Genomic DNA, 24,605 nt, shown 5'->3' with positions numbered 1-24,605 from the left:
CAGACCTGCTCACTGACCTGGGAAATGGGCTGCAATTTCCTTAATCATTCTGGGAGAGAAAAGAGGTGGAAAAAGTGGTACGGAATCTAAGGGTGAAAGGAGGAGGACAAAAGTCTTTTGAGGCCTTTCTGAAAGATAAAAAAAAAAAAAAGAAAGAAAGAGCCATGCAGGAAGCAAGGGGAAGAGTGACTAAAAGAGCAGCATCCTGAGGCCCTGGAGGGGGCTGCAACCGACCAGGTCAGCATTTCACATGTGTCACTTCCTGTTGGCCTCAATGGGAGGAGTGTGGCGTGGCATGGTGGCCAGCGGGGCACAGGGCCTGTCAGACTGACACAGGAGGTTATGTACCGGGCAAATGGGCATCCACACACACACAAACCACTTCTCCTATGCAAACCAGTGTGATTCGGGTTAAATGTAGAGCGAAGGTGACACAGAAAGGGATCTGAATGAACACAGTCATGCAAGAAAGTAGTTTTTTGTATGAAATGTGGGACTCAGCCAGGTCGTTGCCACCTCATACTGCTGTATGCAGGCCATGACGCATAAACATGTGACATTCTCATTATAAATCATAGGCTCTGAGCAGGGAAAAGCCAGTTTGAATAGTTAAGATCGTTACGTAAGTAAGTAAGTTTGTGTGCCGACATTCTCAAGAAGAGACTGCCTCTTCCATCTGTCTTTCAAGACCTTTACCACCTCGGCTTCATGAAAATCCAGTCATTTCACCTGAAATAGCAGACGTTTGGAGAGGAACATTGTGTCTCATTGATTCTGATGTTACCTTATCCTACAGCCTGAGAACCAGCGGATCTACAGCACATGGGTAGCTTATCTATATATACATTTCTATAGATCGTAAGGCTTGAATCTGAGAAAAACTGGTGTTGGTGGAGGTTGGCAGAGTGCATTCTTTGTCTGATTTTCATATCTAGCAGAGGAGCCGTCTGTCTATCGGGCGGGTCTGTCTGCCCGTGTGAGTGACCGCTGCTTATCGGTTCTCAGTCTGCCTGTCTCGCTGTGCCTCTCTGGCCTGTGTTAATGTTGCTGTTTGACATTGCAAGCAGCAAGCTTTTTTTTTTCTCTCAGCAGCCTCAGTGGACACTGAGCTTTAGCCTAATTGGTTCCAGAGCAGACCCTGACAGAACTCTCCTCAGCGGCGCACAGCCATATTAATACCCCCCTGCCACACACACGCGCACACACACACAACAAAAACAAGCACAGCAATCAGTGACTAGCTCGCTAATTAACGCCCTTACAAAGCATCTCATTAGCATGTGCTGTAGAAAGGGGCAGTGGGGGAAATAAGCATTTTGGATTTTAAAAAAGGAAAGAAATTACGAAATAAGACCATGTATGGCCGTGTGTGTGTGTGTGTATATGTGTATTGTATTCTACTCAGGGGCCAAGGGCCTTGGTTGGCCCACCGAGTAGTGGGCTGTATCTCAGGGGAGTCCATTACAGCTCTCTGAGGGAGACATTGGAGTCAAAGATAAGCAGAATTTTAAAGGCAATCAGGAAAAATAAATCTCTGGCACGCAGGCAACACTTTGGTTGTTAACCAGCAACTTAACCTGCCTGCACTGTGAGCGGAATAGGAGATGGATAGGTAAGGGACTGTGGGAAAACAGCTAAGTTAAGTCATAGTTAAGGCAGAGGCCAAGAGCTGCAGAGCTGAACAATTTAAACAGTAGATATACCTCAGGGACTCTATGTGACCATGCAAAATACAAATCTGTTCAATGGGCTCAAAATTAATGATATTTTTTTAATTTGCCTGGTTAGGCAAATTAAAAAAAATCTACTTGCCTTAAGTATATTTTTACTTGCCCCTATACAACGTTATTTATCAATGGTTATAAAATAAAAACTGTGTTTTTTAAAACATGATACAGTGCTGTAATCAGTTTCACAAGTACCTCACTTGCCTCTGCATTCATGTTTTGTACAAGCACTGGCAAGAGCCTGGAGAAGGGGATGTAGGCAACACTCTTACCCCTCGTACAAACCGCAAACGTCTCAACAGTGTTCATGCCGCACTGAAGCTGTCTATACAGGCTTTGTCTGTGCAGGGTCCAGCAGCAAACGAGCAGCCAAACTTTCTGTGCAATCTACAGTTCTCCTTTGATATGTGTGAATATTACTGATCTATTTTTTCATCAGCAGCAGAGGAATTAAAGTTCAGCAGTGAAGTTGCCTAGTGGCAGTAAACGTGCAGTTTGTCCACAAATAAACACTGCACTGACCAGCTGCTGGATAAAGTGAAGGGAGTCTATGGGCTAACAAACTGGAGAAGATCCTGCTGTGAAACATGCAGAAAACTGCACAATGTATAGTTGAAGTTTCGCCCACATCCTCTAACTAAGCTCCTGTTTCCAGGATAACTGAAACATTAACGCTTCAGCTAATAAATTTTGTCTTTACCCATCTTCATTTTATCATAAGTGCCTGATTGGTACAACACAAGTGAAACTCTCAACAGGGATGAGTTGGAAGCTAGGTGGCTTGCCCCTTAATTACTTCCATCATGAACCCCAGAAAAAAAGCTTGGGTAAGTGAGTCGCTAGATTTAGTAGCCCAGCATGGTATTTTACTTGCCCCTGGCAATCAGGCACATTCATATAGTTGAGCCTTGCAGTGTGCATGAATCAAGATTTTGGCTCTCCAAATTTATCAGCCTTTTCTTTTTTAGTACAAATCTGTTACCACGTTTGACTCTCAGCATTTTCTTTCTCTATCTGTCTTACCATCTCTCCCAGCACCCATCTGCTGCTTAATCCTCTCCTGGTTTTACTGTGGCTTCATCACTGCCTGTAAAAACAGGCCCCTTTGAACCCTATAAAGGCAACCAGCATCAGGCTTATTGTAAAACACAATCATAAGGTAAATGTTTATCCCCTCTCCGCCACTCTAAACTCCCCTAATGAGCCTGCTGGAGGGGTTTCACCTCACAGCTCGAATAGAGGCAGAGAAAACAACACATTCTGCTCAGATTAGGCCTGCGGTGGGGATGCAGCTAAAGTCCCATCATGAAAACAGTATGTAGCATAAACACAGCAAGAAACTAATTTCATGATAAAAAGTCAGCAAAATCACAAACGGGTAATAGAATCTCTAAAGGGCCAAACAAGCTCTATAATGTCGAGCATGAATGTAATACTTTAAAGGGATAGTTTGATTGGTGGGGTGGGGTTGTATGAGGTACTTATTGATAATCAGTGTATTAGCTACAGTAGATGGTGGTTGACACACACCCCTGGTTTGGGGAAGCAGTGGAGTACCAGTGCAAAAGATGAGCAATGAACTGCTGTAAACAGAGTCAGCAACAAAATGTATTTTAGCTACTTGAAAAAGGTCCACCTAAAAAAACTACATAATTTTACATGTACACTATATTTAGAATATTTTCACCGCTTTACCTCAACGTCAGACAGACTTTTCGGAAGGGAAACCATCATCATATAAGCCAAATATCGCTCTCTCCAAACCAAACAACCTCCTAAGGCAAAATCTGAAATTGCATTTTAGCTTGCAGAACAAAGGAGATACTGGTCTACCGCTGTATCAGCCTGTTCATTTGTTTGTACGATTGTGTGACTTGGGTGGATGGAATTATCCTTTTCAAATAATGAAGTCAAACATTAACACAAACAAACTAACAGATCAGGACAGCGATGGACCAGCATCTCCTGTTCTGCGAATTAAAATGGCTGGTTTTGCCCCAAACTGAGGGTGTGTCAACCAGCATGTAGCTAATACACCGATTATCAATAAGTACTTCACACAACCCCATTTCAAATAATCCAAACTATCCCTTTAATATTAGTTAAAGATGAAGGAAAATCACAGGAGAGATCTTTTTTTTCCTCCTGTAAATTGTTCTGTTTATATCAATCCTGGCAGAGCACAGTATGATTGGCTGGGAAGGATAAGCCCTCTGACCCCGCTCTTCCTAACAGCCAGTGGCTGTTCTGACCTGCCCATTATCCATCGATGACCCCACTATTATACACACTGTCAGTACATGGCGCTACGCTGTACGGCACCGCCCTATGCTGCGGATGAGGCATCACTCTCACCTCCGAGCAGCCCACACAGCCAGAGACACACAGAGAGAGTTAAAAAAAGAGAGAGTTCAGAGTAATAGTAAGCAGGTAGTTAGAGGTCAGGGGTCCCATGCAATCGGGACAGCAGTTCCACTCCTGGCAGCTGGAGCGGAACTCTGAGAGGGACCTGGAAGTAGATATGATGACCCTTTGTACAGAGGACCCCAAAATATACCCTCTTATCAAAATGACCTTAACGCAGGAGCATGGGAAGGCGAGCGGAGTCCATCCATCATCTTAAAGATTAATCCTCCTCTCTATTCTTCTGCTGAATCTATTAATAATGTCGCCAGAGGGGAGAATTTGCAGCAAAGATTTATTCTGATATTGTGACTTTTATTCATTAGCCTATAACAGGGGGGATTCCTTGAGAAGGAAATATGGAGCGAGCTTAGGGAATGCTAATTCACTGCTCCTGCTCTGTTTGAACTGTACAGAACTCTATTAACTCAATCATTTAATTTGCTGACAATCTGCACATGCCACATGCCAATGTGCCACAAATAGGGAGGATTATCATTTACACCGCAGAGGTCACCGATCATTTATTCTGAGCAGCCTCCATTTGTTAATTCACAAACATTTAACAACATCCTGGATGATTCAGTGTCAGGTGTGAAGCCTGAAAATCAATTTGACTGCAGAATCTGGTCGTTGGATCAGAGCTTTTCCTCACTCATTTAGACAAAGCAGCTACATTAATAGATCTGTACACTGGATTTCACAGTGCGGAGCAGCACTGACAGCCCCAGGGGCATACTTCAATTAGAGACTTGGGTGAGTTTAAACACTGCAGATCTACTCTCGCTCAAAGGCGTTTGTCTCCCCCTCTCTCTCTCTCGCTCCCCCCTCTCTTCCTCCCTCTCGGGCCGCTCTCTCTCCGTATCTGCGCTGAGCACTCACTCTCCTTCTTCTTCAAGTCCTGCTCTCTGTAATCAACCCACTGCTAATGGCTTATTCTTTCTGCTCCAGCACCCACATTTCACTTGTTTATTTTCCCACACTCGTAAATCTGGGGACGCGTCACAAGCGCAGCGATATTAGAGCAATAATCTCAGGTAATTATCAGATGCCCTCTCTCACTTTCTCTCTCTCACCCTCCCTCTTACTCTTACTCTCTCTCTATCTCTCTTTTGCTTTACACAGAGACACTAGTAGAGAAGTTTCATTACCTCTCCTGGGGAGCGTGTAGGCAGTTTAAAGATTCTTAACATGAATACTTAAAACTTTTCTTCTCATCTCGAGACCTGACTACATGGATCATATAAACGTTAATTTCATGTCATGACACATGAACAAATGTAACATAAATTGTGACTCACATCCACAAATATTTTTTTATTTATACAGACCCACATCACAAATTTGTATCAGAACACTTTGCTATTTGAACAACATTCAACACCTTCTGTTAGTCACAGACCGATTAATCGGGATGATTATTGAGCATTTTGAGATAGTTGGCCGAAAAATGTCTACAGACACTTCTGCAGGCAGTAGAGGTGCAGAGTTGTCATTACCTGTATCTATTCAATTAACAAACTACCTGTCTCTGTATTTGTATTTGGATAGAAGAAGTGTGCAGAAATCAGTTTAATAAAGCAAACCACCTCCCCTTTAACAAAGGGATATTGAAAAATCGGAAACTGAAAAAAATGTCTTACAAATCTTTTTTTTTGTTGGATTGCAAATAGAAACTGTTCAGATAAACAAGTATATAGAAATATCCTTCACAACCTTTATAACTATGTCGATTTAATCAGAGAGCTGATTTTTTGCAAATAATAACAAGCAACTTCAGACAGAAGCAACATCCGTTTCCACTGCATTATTTTTAAGGCTCTTGTAAAAGTAGAGGCACTGATTCAACTTCATTACTCAAATAAAAGTGAAAAAGTACAGCTACTAAAATGGATTCAAACTAGAAAAGGAAAAAGTAGCCTTCTGAAGGACATTTCTACCAGCGGTTTTCCCCTTCTTTTGCCTGATTGGTCTTTTTGTGTCTTTTACATCATTTTTGTCTGTTGTGCCTGATATGCACTGATGGATACACCAAAGAATCATATTTTTGAGTTATCATCAGAATTCATTCAGATTGAAATTGCTCTTGATGTTGAGAAGGCAGTGCACAGTGATGCAGAGTAACAATTATTAACAGTTCCTCTCAAATGCATAAAGAACTAAAGGAAATAGCCTGTTTTGACAATATAATAAATAGAAAGCACAGATATTTGTATTCAAATGTTGGGGCAAAAGTAAAAGGTTGTCAGAAAAATAGATACTCAAGTTCATACGCTTGAAAACTCCACTTAAGTACAGTAATGAAGTACTTGTACTTTGTTACTTCCCACCTCTGTGTATATTACGTTATAAAGTATAAAATAATGCAGTTCAGTGACATAATGTACCTCACTCTTCTTTAAAGTCAAGTCTCTTTCTAAAATCTACAGCATAACCCAATGTATTTTTCTATTTCATTAATGAATAAGAATTAATTCTAAAACAATATGTTACTGAAAACTATGTATGTTAGATATAATATGCATGGAATAATGGAATGAAACATGATTTTTCTTTGTTCTGATATCAGCAATATATATTGTACATCGGCTGCCCTGCTCTCTTAATATCAGCTTTGTTATCAGCTACTGAAACATCGATATCGTTTGACAGCGACCCTCTACACTTTAAGCTTAAGGATAAAACAAATCAAGAGTTATGTGAAAAAAGAGAAAAAGAGGAGAGTCCTTCTTCCAGGACAGACAGACATAAACTAGGTCTTGTATACACAGAGTGGCTACACAGACAGTTTTAGACCACACAGGATCAGTTCATTGTTGCATCGAGATTGTTGCCATTCTAAGGCTTATACGTTAGCGCTCCGAGCTAAATCAATAAATGTGTTCTTGAAGGTTTGACTGGTACTTACCCACTCCTGCTGTATGGAGTTAACTGCCTTGCCAGCCCGGGACAGGTTTCGGCAAGCCAGGATTACATGGGCACCATGCAGAGCAAAAGACCTGGCTGTCTCGAAGCCTGAGACATGATTGGGGAGACAGAGGGAGAGACAGACAGACAGACAAAGACATGAAAAGAAAAAAGAATGAAAGCGAGCAATGCTTCAAAGATTTTTTTTTTTTTCTGTAGATAACTTTGATTCTCAGGGGTTGAATCTAATGGTGCAGTGGGGGTGGTGATGGTGGGGGTGCAAGTTAAAATCCCTATCAATTTTCCATATAATTTCTTTCATTGAGTAACCCAATGGTCTAGTAGAGGCAGTTAATCATTTCTCTCTGAAGTGATGAAACTGATTGAATTATTGTGGTTCAAGACTCCTCTTCTCCTCGTCTCAGATAAAGTTTTGGATCTGACCGTCAGCTCTCGAGAAGGTGCCGCGGCTCATGCTGGGTTAGAGGAAGGGAGGTCGGCTGTTAATTATGTTGGTAATTATACAGCGATGGCAGTAATTATGAAAACATGGCTTATAATAGAGGGACCCAAATGAACAATCGAACAGACATGACATTCAAGCTGAACCTCGGTGTGATATTTCAGCACATCAAAGCCGTTCTGATAAGGACGTTCCTCCCATGAAACGAGGTCCACAGATACACACAGAATTTATCAGTCCGAGACTACTTCATGGCTCCATCCAAATCATGTACAGTAGTCACGATAAAACTGACAAAAACTGAAGATAGAGGGAGAGAAGTTCATTTCTAAATTACAAGTCTAAATGGGTCATTTCAACCCATAGGTTGAATTAATTTATGAGATTCACTTTTTTTTTTTCCCTTCACCATATTTTTATTTCCTTTGACATTTACTATCCTTCAAAGCATTGTGGAAAAGTTCAACAGCACAGAGCAGTGTTACATATTCCAGTCTCACTTCTACAGTAAATACAAACCACAGTCAGATGCACACGTATGCAGAGTGTGAGTGTCCTGATTGACAAACTGACGGGCACAATAATTGATTGTGGCAAAGAGGGTCTGAGAGGCAGAGTGTATCAGAGGGTGGATTAATATGAACTGTAATTAGATTATATGTCTTAATCTGATTTTCATTAAGAGCAAAACTGGGAGGCCTAATTGTGAGGAGAGTGTTAAGGACTAATATCTATTAAAACTCAAAATTGGAGTCGGATTGGAAGCCCTCTCTGACAAGTGAAGCATGGAATTAAATTATATGACACCTTATTAGGTGTAATGGAGGGGACTGTGGCTGTGAGCGGAAATCATTTCACTCACAGGAAATGGAAATGAAAATAAAAACAATATGACAGAAAAGAAAAAAAAACGAGCGGTGTGATTCCCGGAGTAAACATGCGTTTTGAATTTGCAGGTGGAGCAGAAGGCTTTGAGAAATGTGTGTCAATGTCATACAAACTGTCTCACTATAATTTAGACTAAGCCTGGGTTGCACCAACAAGGATTCTTTTTAAGACCCTTGAAATCATGGTTTAACTTTAAACTCTGCTGCATCAAACTTAAAATTAAGATTAAATTTAAACCTATCTTAAAATCTTGGTTTACTTTTCACTCTGACCCTAGATTAAAGAAGGTTTAATTTTTAAAGTGACCATCTTTTTGAGATGGTTGAGCAAAAATAATCAAGTTTCCTGAAGAAAGTTAAAGGATGTGTTTCTTCTTTCTTTCACTCCAGTTGATCCATTAAAAAAGTCTGCCAGTTTCTGTCAGGTAGTTTCTTTTTTCCTTATGCTCTTGTCCATTTTTACAGTCATCTGTTAAAAAGAAATTAGAGGTTCTGTGCCAAACCATCATGAGTAGGTTAACTATGTTAACTAACGTTTTAACTAGCAAGAAAACAATGTAACATTTTGTTGACTTTCTGGTGAGTGACCAAACAATGTAAAGCTTATGTAAACAATGTAAACAATATGACAAAAAATTAAAAAAAAAAAAAGATTGGAATATGTCTTGTTTTAAGGTTACAGCACATTCAAATTTTGTATAACAGAGATAATCCATAAGCAGCAACAGAGATCAACTTAAATCTGCAAATGTTAAAAAGTGGATTCCAAACATGCCATAATTTAAAAGCTTTTTTTCCAGCCTTTATAAATTGGACAAGAGTACTGGCTGCTGGTAAACAACAACACCTCGCACTCACTTGTTGTGTGTACAAACCATGAAAGTGAAATTAATCGACACCAGTGTTTTCCATAATGGAGAACAAATTAGAATATGGCAGCAACAACAGCAGCAGCACCGAAGCCATGTATTTCCAATGACAAATAACAAGGGCTTGACATTAATTGTGAAATAACGAGAGTGGCGTTGCTGTTACAGAGACTCCCCGCCCTCTCACCCATGTTGCCGGTAGAGAGGGCCGCACTGAAATGAGTTCCTGGTCAGGTGTACAACGAAGAGAGCCTGTTTCAGCAAGTGTACGCTGATGGTGGAACATGACAAGAGGTCAGACTGGGGTTCCTTTTGCTCTGGTGGATCGACAGGCGCCATAAGCTGTTTTACAACACACATGAGGCCTGACTATTATACTGGGCTATAATGATTTTTCAGGTTCTTTTGTGAAATCATGGTATAAACAGGTATATAAGACGAATAATTTGTGTATGATCAGAACATTTTTTTAAAAAACAAGCTGGGAGATAAAGACAACACTATTCAGCCCATTTAAATCAGATCCTCTGATTGTGTGCTTGTTCATTCTGAAAATTCACAACGTAACAAAAATACAGTAAAGGGCTCAGCTATTGTTGAAAATTTGTTTTACTGTAATGTATAAAATGCATAAAAAATTGTGTAAAATGTCCATTAAGCAGTGAATGCTCTTCATGGTACATTAGGATCCTGGCCCTGCTGATATCCCCCAATAATGAGTGTGATTTAGTGATTTCACGCTTTGTTTGTCCTCCCTGGCCCGCCGCCCCTCTCTGGATCCCCCTCGTACACAGGTGTATTGGCTCAATGTAATGAGATCATTACCAGCCTCGTCAGTAAACGTGTTTATTTGGCAAACGGAGCTGCCTGCTCCTTCTCTTGATCTGCATCCAAAGAGGCATTTAACTAAAATAAGCTCCATAGTACAATTGGGCAAACAGAAGTCAATTCAGATCATTACAAGACCTGTGGGTAAACATGTCGAGTTCCCACAATCCCCTCTCAACAGAGCTGAATTTGTGCAATGCAGATTATGAACAGACTACATATCAGCCCACCCCAATGAATTATATGGCATTTTTTAACTGTAATGCACAACATAAAAATATGTTGTGTGTGCAGCAATTAATAAATATGATAGATATGTGACTTTTAATTGCACAGTTTATGTCTGTGTATTTCTGACTGGTTTCATTTGGTGCAGTCGACTTAATTTATGCATCAAAATTCATTGGTTAGTTGAGTGTTTTTAAATTTGTGGATTTATTAAGCGTGATGCAGATCACAAGCAAGCTGCAGTCCTCTTCCATCTGGTCCAATCCCTCCATGCTTCCCATTTAGCACACTATATTTACTGTAATTCTGAGAGATGTATGCACTATAATGCCCTCAAACATTCTGCAAAAGGAACACAAAAAGGATTGTATTGTATTGAAGGCATGTATACTTTCTGCTGTACCCCAGAATCAACAATAAATACAGGCATGTAATGTCATGAGGAACAAAAAAAGTCTTGGATCTGCAGCTACTCCACAGTGCAACATGTTTCAAGTTTGGCACTCAGCCTTATGTATCAAGAGGTCAACACTGACATGTCTCTAAAAATATAAATGAAAAGCAGAAAGTGACAGGATAAATTTGTCATGGCATAAAACTGCAAATACAAAACAAGAAGGGGGTGCTTGTACTGTTAACAAAGAATAGAGAGCATGTGATTCATTTTAGATTATTCGTGCCACTGAGTGCCTGTATTTGTCATTTATATTTTATTCATTTTAACATGTTAACTTACGAGGATTCCCTGTCAATTAAGGAAAACAAGACAGAAAAGAGGGGGAAAAAACACCATACTTAAAAAGCAGCCACAAGAAACCAACCCAGCACAGCAATAAGTCTTACACATACTGTACATACACACACATATCCTGTCCACAAGTACTGAGTACGCCCTCTAAGATGTTGCACCTATAACGGCCAGAAAATTCTGTCATGTTTGGCTTGTTTTGTGATAAGTTATCCATCATGGCAACCATATTTTTCAAAGGCAGCGGTCATGTCTGGCCACCACAATAAAACCTGTTGCAAGGGGTGTCACAATTTCAATATTACACTGAAAATCAATTAAGATGAGCTTTCAGTTTCAGTAACTGAAACTTCCCCAGTATTTTTTTCTCCACCCCCGCCTACTTGTGGAGTCCGAAGAAAAGAACAACATTTCAAAAAAGTCACAGCAGAAGCTTCCCAGCTGTTATACAACACATTATACTTACATCATGTGTAGACCATGTTTTAAAAGAAGAAATTGAAAATGTAAATAACAGTTTTCAGTGCATAAAACAAATGATTTGTTGATCTTTACAAATCAAAACTGCAAAATCAAAAAGTCACAATTTATGGATTTGAAGACTTGTGATACCCCTACCTCTTACTGTCAGCGCAACCTCTACTTTAGTAAAAGATTTATCCAGAGTGTCTATCTTTGTAGATATATTTCATTTATACTTAATACTTACACTTTCTGCTAACATTTCCAAGTGCTACAGATGCAAATATTACAGTCATGTGACTCTAAACCTGTCATTGATGACACAAAATGATGATGATTCATAAGTGTCCAAAATATCTATTTACAGCTCACTATAGAGTAAACTATTGAGTTTCTTTATGTTAAGTGAATGCATTAACAAACTCCTGACTGTCTGAGTGGCGAGTGCACCTGTTCCTGCTGCTGCTGTGCATTTCTTGTCCCAAGAAGTGAGGAACGGCACAACCCCCCCACCCTTTCTGACTTTTAAGATCCCCTCTAATTCCCCTCCATTAGTCCAAGAGGAGGGAGATGTCACCCCAAAAGTGGGATGTATGGTTAGTAATTACAGCCCAAGGTTGAGCTGTTCCAGGCGAGAGCACTGGAGTGGTTCTATTACCCCTCCCTGTCCCCTTCTGCCTCCTTCCTACCCCCCCCCCCCCCACCACCACCACACACTGCTGTCTCACCAATCCATGCAGCCCTGTCTGGTACCCACCCACCCCCCTCTCTCTTCCTCTGACCCTCTGTGTCAACCTCCAACTCCCTACACAATCTCTCATCATGGCCTCACGTCGCACTGGTCACCCCTGCTCCTTCTCCTGCAGCCAGCCTTACCTGACCACACGCACATATACACACACACACACACGGAGGCCAGTAAACTTGATAAACCCCAAATCACACACATGCACAAGAATAAACACCTCATGCACACATATCTCCTGAGCGTTGGGGCTATTTTCATCACTGTCATCAAACCCCCCTCCACCATCATGTAACTTTCATCCCCTCATCATGTGCAGACTGTAAACTCGATAGGTCTATAAACTACTTGACTACACACAATAACCCAGTACCCTTTCATTTTATTTTACCTACAGCCTTTAAGCACATATATGTATTCCATCCTCTCTCTAACCACTTCACTTCTATTATATTAGAGCTGTAATCATTATTGAACCCTTCTGGCCTCCAGCATAATACTCTTTGCATGTTACACCAGTTTGAGTCTGCATAGCAAATTTCATCCAAGGTTAATAAAGTTAAATAATTTGACTAACCAACCATAACTGGTTCTCATTACGTAGCCAATAAACACATTCATCAGAGAGGACATGAAATGCCCGCTGAAAAAAATAAAGCTCTCCTTCGATTTCCTCGGCGGCTCGGTTCACACAAGCTGACACAGAGAACAGACAGAGCAGGACACGGGCCCAGCGGACACACACACACACACACAAACAAAATACCAAAATACTATCAGACTTGTGAATATAAACACAGATGCACTCTGGATGTCATCTGAACCACACGCAGCCACTCAGAGATGCTCAGAGACACACACGCTGAGACACAGGCACCGCATGCCACCCTCACCAGGAACATCTTTTTATCCATCTAATTCCTCCCACTATGAATAATGCATTTCCCTCCTTACCAAGGCTCGGGTTTAACGCATCACTGCGCGGGTCTTTAAGGGGGTCCTTATTCATAAACAGCAGTGCAGTAAATACCAGAGCTTTGCAGCCAATTTAATGGCAGTTATGCTTAACAAATCTGCCTCAATCTAATGATCAGCCACAAAGCTAGGCTATGGGTTTAATCTGCGCACAGAGGCTCCCCCAGCTCTGCGACTCACTGAATATGCTTAGGGATCTCTCCATCCAGAGAGAGGAGAGCACCGGCCTGACACTTAATCCTCCCAACACAACACCAGGATCAACACAAACATAGAACAATGTTAGTCTTTCATGAATAAGAATAACATTCAAAGTCCTAAAACACTGCAGGGACGATGCATACAGATACTAAAAACATTATGAAGCGCTCTTTTTCCAAATCCTCGCTATTCCCTGCCTGGACTGTCTGCCTCTTTTCTGCTTCTTATTCCAACACTGACCCTGCACCTAAACAACAATACAATGTGGAATTTAGCGCATGCATTTAGATTGAGGAGAGCTTTGCAGCTGCAGGTACTGCTCTACAACAAGCTGCTGTGCAGACGGACCAAAAAAGTTCATTAAAATTCTAAGACATGTTGGCATCAAAAGAATAAACATGGCAAATGTAGAATGATATGAGTTGTGAGCAGAGTTATTATGCATTTTGTATTTTTCATTAATTTTTATTTCATTGTTAAATTGTGTTTTCAATTCGGTTTAGTTTCAGTTAGTTCCCAGAGGGAGAGTGCTCATTTCAGTTTAGTTTTGATTGTTTAAAAATGTTTAGTTTAAGTTTAGTTTTTAGTAGTTTCAGTATTGGTTTCTGTTTTGTTTTGTTTTTCATTGTGATAAGGGGAGTATTTATCAGGGGCAAAATTTAAAGGACTGGTGTGTAGGATTTAGTGGTATCTAGCCATGAGCTTGCAGATTGCAAAGACCTCTTGACATCCTCCAAGTGTGAAGCAGAACCCACAGTCTTCATGATACTCATGCAGAATGGGACGGGTGTATAGAGAGCTATTGTTTGTTTGGTTTGTCCATCCTGAGCAACTGTAGAAACATGGCAGCGTCCATCTAAGAGGACCCACACCGCCTCTTGATATGAAGGCCTCATGCTAAACTAAAACTAAAGGCATTTCCTGCAAAGCTACACAACTACACAACTCATTTCAGTTAGTTTTTGTGTTCTAAAGTTGAGTATCTATTTTTATTTCAGTGAACTAAAATGTTTTTTTCACTTAGTTTTAGTTTTCAGTTCAGTTTTAGTTAACTATATAAACTTTAAAAAGTTGGCTATTCCATCATTATTGATCAATATTTCTATAACTGTTTGTCTGAAAATTAAAAAAAACAGTGTGAAATCAAACCTTAATACTGGTGTATAGTGCATTGAGATTAAATGGTACATGAAAGGCATTTGTGCCTACCTGTATGTTTTATTTGAGTGAGTCAGAGGGTCAGTATGTTATTTTTGACCACCACTCAACATACGTTCTGCTGACACAACATGGCGCCTGCTGTAAGACCATGAGAGACTGACGCGGCTCCCCAGGTAGGTCACATGTCTGTAGTCACACACTGGTCCCAAAAGAGATGTCACAGGACAAAGATGACTGCATGTGCTAGAAGAGCACAATACAAATATAGTCTTGCCTCAACAGGAAAACATATTTTAGGAATATGCTTACACTTTACGAAAAATAGTGTGGGAAAATACATGATAAAAATATGAGATTTTAATTTTAGAAAATCAATATTGTGCACTAATTTTGTATAAAGAAAGAAAGTGTTTGTTTTTTTTTTTCTCTGAACCTGCTGGGAGCCAGAGATGTCACGACAGTGGCCCTTTAAGGACAACTGTTCCATGGACCCCTGGCCAGTAAATAACCCGAGAGTTAGTTGATAGAAGGGGAATTAGAGCCAGAGCAGGAGTATGTAATGGGGATGGATAGGAGGCTCAGGCCTGGGTCAAAGCCGCTTAGGAATCAATGCAGAGGTACAGGTGTACAACCACAGGTCTATAAGAGTAAGAAAACCTTTAAAGAGAGGGGAGAGGGAGAAGGAGAGAAGTAGAAATAGGGGGAAAACAAACTGCGATCATTCATTTCCATTATCACAATTAAAAACACCATTCGGCTTGGTACTGGTTTTTAATTTACAAAAGAAAGCAGAGAGAGGAAGACTAATGTTGTGAACGCAGCGCAGTGATCACACTGGCAAGACAAACCGCATTACTTACTGTCTCGCCTCCCAACATTATTGCAACGGCGCTTCAAGGCTGGTCACAAACGCAGACACTATGACATTTCACGCATAGATAAACTCATATAGGTGCTTTTCATGTCTATGTGCATTAAGAACTAAATCAAAGAGCTGAAAATGTAAATTTGCTAATTAAATAATATCCCACCATTACTAATAAAAATGTCACAATTCCTTTGGAGGAAATAAGCACTGAAGAAAATGGAAATAGCCTTGACACTTGGATTAAAACACTATTGATGCCATTAAAATGCTAAGTGGGTCCAACCAATTGGCATAACCACATTTTACTAGTGGAATGTCAAAGGAGCACACGAGTAGTAGCAATTACTATTAGAATACAGTTAATTATGGCTGCTGCATATTTAATATGTGGTAAACTAAAACAAAGGTTATGTTAATATGAGTTTATTAAGCATTCACATACTATAAAAATGTCTGTGTGTTGTAGCTATGTGATGCATTCTTTGGAGAAAAGCTGCTTTTTTCACATGAACACATTTTCATTTAGTAAATACGTTGCAGCCAATCTTAAATGTGGATTATCTTTTTCATTATATAGTTTTTTAACTAAAGCAATAACAGGCACATGTAAAGCTGTTAATATGATAACGTTTTAGAAGCTCAACAGCAGTGACATCGTAGACCTCCTGTGCCCTCTTGTGGTCAAAACTATTTGCAATTTTCTCCTTTCTCCTTAAATCATCAGGGTTTCTTCTTTTCAAGATTTTGAAGGTGCATTTTTAGGTTTTTCCTGCACCTTACAGCTGTGATAAATTATATATTTATATACATATATTCATCACTTTAAATCAGATATTCTTTTATGATAAACAACCAAAATATGTTTTGTGAATGTAGGGTGACAAATTACAGGAGAACACAACAAAGTTTCATGTTTCAAAATGTGACTCCTTTATAACCTGGCAGGAAAAATATCCAACTTATTTTATTTCTTCATCTAAAAAGCAATCTACTCATTAAGGTAGCACACTGCACAGACTGTAAAGCCCCCTGAGGCAAATTGTGATTTGTGATAAAGGGCTATAAAAGCAGATTTGGCTTGACTTGACTCGTGATTAATTATGACACTAATGCACATGCAATTTCAAGCACTTTATCCAAAATACAAGTACTTTTCAAACCTTCTAAACATTGAATTGAAATAAATTGTTTTCAAGGATTTCAAGATTCTGTACAAACCCTTTAATCAAACAATTTTGTCTTATTTCAGACATTAAAGCTTTCCAGCAATCTCTTATAACATCTCAGAGAGTGGCTTGAGATGTTGATGTGCTTTCACCATTTTCCCCTTCAAAAGTTATTTAACAATCAAAAGTCAAGATAATGATTGACCACTAGTGACTGGCAGAGAAGCCATTTAAGCCAGCACAAATTCAAACAGGCCTCGCTTTGATTTGATGCACATTTTAGGCCACTATTCTGCTGAAAAATGATGAATTTTCTTTTTTACAACTACAAGCCAAAACGAATGGCTGTAGTTATTCCACTGCAAGTCAAACAACTGAATTATTTCAAGTTTAAATGTAGGGTTTATGCACTTTTAACCTTTCATGCAGCCATCTCTACACAAGCTCTCCATGCATGTGCAACAACAGTGTTCAAGTCTGATTCATCTGTGAGATTTTCTCCCAGTCTTTAATAACTGTGTTTTGGTATTTGTCCAATGTTACACTATTGTTTTGGTTATTTGCGACCATCATTACTTTGTGTTTTATACACTGGCTTTTATTAATTTCATTATGTATCCTGGGCCAAACTAAAATTTAATGATTATCATTGTTAATGTTACATTAATGTGCCAGCATTGTGACTTATTAGTCTAATTTCTACACTGCAAAAGAAACAAATAATGAAAAAAACATTCATCTGAGTTCAGCTCAGAAGTTGACCGCTGGAACAAGGAACATGCTGTATATTTTTGTTTGCACATGTTAATATTAATAATGAAGTGTTTATAGTGTAAAAACAATCATTCAAGGACAATAAAATTATGATCTTTATAATTTTACATTATGCTTTCTTGAATATTCTAAACACAAAGACAGGTGGAAGAGACAGCGAGATGGAAGAATATCGAGGTCAGGAAGGCATTTAAGTTCACAAGCTTCTTTGTTCAGTGAAGGTCCCCAGGCTGCTGTAAATCTATGTGCTACATTGCAGAATCTCATAATACACACACAGCAATTACACTGCTGTGACTTTCCTTGGGACAAAGGATTTGAATATAAAGACAATTAACGATTTTATGTTTATTTGATTTCCCTCATGCTGTCATTATCTATCCCGAACAAAGCAGCAAGTCTGAACAAATGGCCACTACTTGTGCTAATTTAAACTAAAGGAAAAAGGAAATACATTTGTTTCCAGACCATTATATAGTGAGCCATGCATTTGCTGGGTACAAATGGACGCCATTCATTACAGTTAACAATGACATCCAATTCAGCCCAGCTAATGAACTTCAATACAATCATGTTCGGTATTAAGGAGTGATTTGTTGAGTCTAAGTGTATCATTTTGGAGGCTAATGTTGATGAATGTCTGGTTGTGGAGAGATGGGGACTTGCAGGGTGCAGAGACGCGCTTGTCACCCTTCCAATACAATGTAATACCACATCACCATCTAGTGGCATAATAATGGAAACACACTTTACTGCATACTGATGATTTATCACATAGCTACAAAACCCAAAAAGGTTGGAACGCTGTGTAAAATGTACATGCAAATCCTTTCTCACCTATATTCAATTGAGTACAGTACAAAGGCAAGATATTTTAATCACATTTTCTTTTAACAACACTCAGTAAGCATTTGAGAACCGTGGACACTAATTGTTTAAGTTTTGGATGCGAAATTCTTTCTCAGTCTTGTTTGATATATGACTTCAGTTGCTCAACAGTCCATGTTCTCTTTTGTCACATTTTTTGCATCATAAGGCATCACACATTTTCAGTAGGAGGCATGTCTGGACTGCAGGTAGGCCAGTCTAGTACCCAAACGCTTTGGTCTAGTACCCAAAGCTACACTGTGGTAACACATGCAGAATGTGTCTTGGTATCGTCTTGTTGAAATAAGCAGGGATGTCTCCTAAAAAGACGTAATCTGGATGGCAGCATATGTTGCTCCGAAACCTGTATGTCCCTTTCAGCATTAATAGGGCTTTCAAAGATGTGACAGTTACCCATGATGCCATGGGCCCAAACACAGGCCCATGCCATCACAGATGCTGGCTTTTGAAGTTTGCGCTGGTGACAATCTGATTGGTCCTTTTCCTCTTTAGCCCGTAGGACATGGCATCCATGACTTACAAAAGTAATCTGAAATGTGGACCCATCAGACCACAGCGCCCTTTTCCACTTTGCCTCAGTCCATCTCAGATGAACTCAGGCCCCAGAAAAGTCAGCAGCATTTCTGGATGTTGTTGACATACGGCTTTCACTTTGCATGGTACAGTCTTAACTTGCATTTGTAAGTGCAGCAAAAAACTGTGATGACTGACGACGTATTTCCAAAGTATTCCCGAGCCTGTGTAATAATATTCTTTATACAGCATGTCAGGTTTATAATGCTGTGCTGCCTGAGGGGTCAAAGGTCACCGACATTCAATACTGGTTTTCGGCCTTGCCCCTTACATGCAGAGATTTCTTTCTTTCTTTCTTTTAATTACACTATGGATAGTAGATGATGATTTCCTAAAATGTGTTGTGTTAAGAAACATTGCTCTTAAACTGCTGGACTATTGGCCCACTCAGTTTTTAACAAAATGGTGAACCCTGCCCCATCGATGCTTGTGAAGGACTGAGCCTTTCAATACCCAATCATGATACTATCACCTGTTAACAATCTGTTTATCCGTTTACCTGTTGAATTTTGGTGTTTTTTGAGCATTCCTTTCGCTGACTTGCCTTTACTTATCACATTTTTTTTTTTAAACAAGTTGCAGGTATCACATTTAGAACGAGCGTATATTAACAAAAAAAAATAAAGTCAGTTCAGTTTCAGTCTGGTTTGCAATTAAACATATTTTCTTTGTACTGTAATCAATTGAATACAAGTCAAAAATGCTTTTCAAATTACTGCATTCTGTTTTTATATGTTTTACACAGCGTTCCGACTTTTTTGGAATTAGGTTTTTATTACAAAACAGTATTAATCAGTTTAGGATTTCATGAAACTCACCAATACCAGAGTTGCCTCCAGTAATGAGGACAACCTTGTCTGAGAGGTCACGACCCTGCAGGATCTCTAGAGCGGCAGTGTTTCCATCATACCGTTTTGGCTTCACCACCACATCCTCTACTGTAAATGCCTGGCGCGGATCGAAATATGTGGTCCGCTTGTTAATGTGACTGAAAATGACAGAGGAAATGAGATGTTATAATAGAGACATCATCCAAGATCTGTACAATCTAGTATTTCTGGTGAGCTCCAGAAAAAGCTCATTTGTATTATCTGTTAAACAAAAAGAGGTTGAATCATCATTCTACTCACTCAACATAAATGATCTGTCCTTTTTCATCAGTTTCTTGCTCCCAACCATATGGTAAATCTGCGAGAAATGATATAAGATACAATGTTTCTTAAAAAGCCAGAATGTACAGGAACAAAATGAATATTTTTACAGTAGGTGACAATTTAACAATTATTTTTGTAACACTTTCACAAAGTTACTAAAACAAAGAAACAAGGCATTCAACAAGGCAACTGTCAACTTATAACAGCATTACAGAGCACACAAAGACATTTTGAGTGACCCTAATGTCGACAGAAATACATGAAAGCACAAACCTCCAGCACAACGTTTTTTCTTTCCTGTCTTGGGATGTTCCCACTGTGTCTTCATCTCATCATGGCTGTTGGTACACAGAGACAAACGAATGGAAAATTAGCCCAGCCAAGTTCCTTTTCACCTGAAGTCTATTGATTGTTTGATGATATACTTTAAAAGAAATCAGTAAGTGAGATAAAAGGCAGAGAAATTACATATAGTATAAAAAGTTTTCTAAAAATTACATTTAAAAAACAGCAATAGATCACCTTGCTTACATTATCATAATATATTGAATAGCAACCTCTGTATCGTGATATGTATTGTATTGCAAGCCCTATGGTAGACAGCATAGGGTGAAATGCAGCCTATTCAAATCTGTCATAGAAAATGCACACACAATCATAACAACAGCAGATGAATGAACATTACAAAGGACTACAAAAATGCTGCGATTCAAGGACACAGGACAGATATTCATGTAAGAAAACAGATAAAAAGGGGCACACAAAACAACCAACATTGGACATCACATAGGTCTATGGCATGTAAACCAACTTCAAATATGTCCAAATGCAGCAGGTTAGCACTGTTGCACTGTTCTTAATGCACTGTCCCATCACTGATGAGGGTTTCAGACTCTGTGATGAAGTTTCACAACCTCTGAGCTTCAGTACTGCAGCTACTGCATACTGCTGCAACTACAGTGTGGCTGGCCATGCAACACTCACAGTCCTATAAAGACATTTCATATTAAATATCTTTCTTGCACCAATTCGCCGGAACGTGAGCTCTGTGGACTTTATCATTCACGCTACCAATGCGGGTATCCGAGCCTGTTTAAACTGGTGTAGCTAGCAAGCTGTGTCAGCCACAGACTCGTGATGACACTGTTGTAATCCTTTGGTGGTAGACGGGGGGGAAAAGCTAAACTCTTAAACAGAGACAGTTAACGTTACTAGAGGTATTCCACTTACTTTGCATAGTAGACCCAGCCATCCTTCGTAGACCTCTCTTCCCAGCCGGGAGGTAACTCATCGTCACTGTCTGTATCGTCCATTCCTGCGTATTTCAGAGCCGCCATAATTCGCGTACAAACGCAAAACCAGTGCCGAAAATCTGCTCTGAAGGATGAATGCAGCTGTCAGAGTAGAGAATCACCAGCACAGCGTTACCCGGCACTTCCGCAACAACACAGTGACGACGGCCGAATAGCTTTATGGGAAATTGAGTCGGGACAAACGTGCGGCGGTTGCTGTCACAGCAAGGTCATTATCCTTTAGTTAAACTTTCGTCATTATTTCAAAGACACCCTTAGACAAATTTTAGAACTGAATAATAATAATAATAATAATACCAATAACACCAATGCTACTACTAGTAATAATAATGATAATAATAAGAAGAAGAAGACAAAGAAAAATATATTAGAGTATGACTCAAAAGTACACACACAAAAATCAATGGGCCACAAGCTATTGAAACAAAGTTCTTACATGACTGCATATGTAGTTACTTAATCTATCACTCATAATAATGATTTTTTTTTATTAACTTAAGACATAATGAAATTTGAAAATACTAATTCGTAATAATTTGTGTTTATTTTCCACACCTGTCAGTTTGTCAGCTGCCGGTGTGACCTAACACTATCCTCCACAGCTCTTACTTCCCCATCAGCACATCAGCTCTTTTGCATGCAAAGGCAGCTGTGTTCCTTTGTTCCTGCTACTTTAACTGCTTGTTAACCTGTTTGGTTGCCTGTTGCAGGTGCTCTGCCTGTCTGCTGAGTCTATGGTTACTGGTGGTGCCTGCACAAGTATTAGGGAACAGGGCACCCATGAAATATTTGAAACTGATGATAGAATACACAAACAGCACACTGATTCTTCCAGCTAGTGACCAGGCCAGTAGCCTAATCCAGTGACCAGTGGTTCTCAAAGAGAGGTCTGTGGCACACTGCCAGGGGATCTGTGAAAAGTTTTCATATTAATTCATTTAAATTATCATTTAAAAAAATACAGTTTTGTGTGTATTTTATTTTTATTATTTTCCATAGCAAACTCAAAAAAATTTAATCTAAAATAGTTTATAGAAATCTTCCTCCTGTCATTCAAGCATGCGTCACTCACATGTTAGCAATTAATGGTGGAAATGGCTCTATCTGCATTTCTTTTGTGTTGTTCTTTCACATAACACAGCATAAGTTTAAAAAAAATAGGATCCGTAAACTTATTCCAAAGGACATATATGATGGGATCTCCAGTATATGTTTTACCTTGTAAGTCATCCTTGACTGACAGAAGATTGAGAAAATCTGGCCTACAGCAAGCCGCCTGCGCTATTGATTACCAGTGAGAAGAGTATAAAGGGAAGATGAGTAATTTCTCCATTAGCCACTAGAATATATCTTTTTAATGTACTAAAACTGTGATAACCTGTATTCAGATATTTCTCATAGCAAATATTTTGACCTAAAAGCACAGGTGTGCAAAATGCTCTTTTAATTCATTCTTTCTTTGTATAAACTACTATAGAAACAAACTGTTTGTCTGTCTTTTCAAACCAGTTTTGCTTAAATTACACTTTGAGGGAAGAACAAAGTATTTTTCATTGAACTGAACTGAATTTGTTTCATTACTTTTAATCAGACCACTCTTGTTGTGCCAGTTGTTACTAACACCTAACCAAAGAGCCATGACAGCTAACAATAATGCTGTAAAAATCTGATGTGATGTGGTTGTAAGAAAGTTGCAGCAGTATACAAAGAAGCTTTATCCAGTCTCTGCTTTATGGCTTGCTACTTGCCCCCTCAGAATTTATCAATAGTGGCAGCATTGTTATGTACTCACAGAGTGGCTGCTCTGCACACTGGGCTACTTTCTCGAGTTCCACTTGTACAACTCCTGTTTGTGGTAAGTAAATAAGTGTTGTAATTCAACTACTGCTTTAAGTGAGCAGTTTCTGTTTTTACTGAGACAACAGGCAGAGTGGTCTCTATCTGGCTGTTTCATGCATTTCAAGAAAAACTTGAAATATGAGACTCTTGCATGCTGTTCTGCATGCTGACTCTGAAGAATCCACTCTCTCTTGTCCAATCAGGCAACTGGTTTTGTATAATTGACTTTCATTTTGCTTATTACACACATATTCTTCATCCAGCTCTAGTTTGCCTTTTCAAGAAAGGCACAGTGGTCAAGCTACTGATGCACTAAATCATGAGATCTGTCTTTTATCTAGATGACCTCATCATGATGGCACACTGTTTCAGGGCAAACGGTGCAGAGCTAAGGATAATATGATTAACTGTAAATTCATTCCCACCAACCTAGCGAACAGTAGGCTACTACACCTGTATAAGATGAATTCCCTCACACTTTAGGCTGTAGGCTTTAGGAGAAAACCATTTCAAGGGCTTCAAGAAATTTGTTAGAGAAGAGGGGAGAAGACGTGCAGCAAAGGGCCGCACACCAGAATCAAGCCCAAGGCAACAAAAAAGTTTCAAGTTTCTTAAAGAAACCAGCTGTACAGTGTTCAAATTTTAAGTATTATACTTAAGTACATGAATATGAAGCATTTGTACTTAACTGTTTATGATATTTTATAGGCCTACTTCTACTCTGTTTCAGAGGGGAATTTTTTACTTCATTACAATACATTTTTCTGACAGCTATGTTTACTTGCAGATTAAAATTTTACATACAAAACGTTATTACAAGAAATTCAAATTAGTTCCACCAGCAGCTATAATCAGTAATAAAATCAGGTATTATAGGCCATTCTGCTGCATAATAAGCACTTTGATTTTGAGCCTTTATGTGTAATTTGCTATATTCACCAATTTAGATGTGAAAATATCTGAAGAGGAGTGAGAGGAAGGTCTGGCATAAGACAGGCAGGATGTGTTGCGTATACAGCAAGAATATTTTCACATTAAACTTTGTGAATTAAGGATTTATTTCAACCAAATCATAGTTGGTGGGTGTTAGAACAGTGGAAAGAATACCCAAGGCAGTTTTAGAGAGTTTTATTTTGTTTCTGCCTAGTTTGAATGATGTGTGTTTTACAATGATCTACAGTGTAAATACAATGAATGGGGTCCAAGCAGTGTTCAAGTGTTTGGATGCTTGTAAGAAATAAGCACTGATAAGTCACACAACACACAGTAATGCAGAGATTATCACATTGTTGACAAGTGGGAGTGGGTCACATGTGGATTTGAACCCTTGATCTTAAGGTCCTCAGAGGAGACTTACAGACTGCACCACTGGGAGAACATGGCTTCTACACAACCTTCTTACAAGTTGATGCAACACATCAGATGT

General features: G+C 39.3%; 1 protein-coding gene across 1 annotated transcript in view; it reads right to left on the bottom strand.

Moving 5' to 3' along the window:
* wwox (WW domain containing oxidoreductase) overlaps positions 1-21,465 on the bottom strand; it is a 181,771-nt gene extending 160,306 nt beyond the window's left edge. The window contains exons 1-5 of the mRNA XM_084733445.1: positions 21,258-21,465; positions 20,301-20,365; positions 20,004-20,061; positions 19,692-19,861; positions 7,039-7,145 (exon numbers count right to left, since the gene is read on the bottom strand). Of these exons, the coding sequence (XP_084589571.1) occupies positions 7,039-7,145; positions 19,692-19,861; positions 20,004-20,061; positions 20,301-20,365; positions 21,258-21,364 (507 nt within the window). The 5' untranslated portion in view covers positions 21,365-21,465. The remainder of the gene's footprint in view (positions 1-7,038; positions 7,146-19,691; positions 19,862-20,003; positions 20,062-20,300; positions 20,366-21,257) is intronic.
* Between the last annotated feature and the right edge of the window lie 3,140 nt (positions 21,466-24,605).

This window comes from Lutjanus erythropterus, chromosome 13 (assembly GCF_056507025.1).
Source record: "Lutjanus erythropterus isolate fLutEry1 chromosome 13, fLutEry1.hap2, whole genome shotgun sequence".
Lineage (NCBI taxonomy): Eukaryota > Metazoa > Chordata > Actinopteri > Lutjaniformes > Lutjanidae > Lutjanus > Lutjanus erythropterus.
This window is presented reverse-complemented; position numbering and strand designations above follow the sequence as displayed.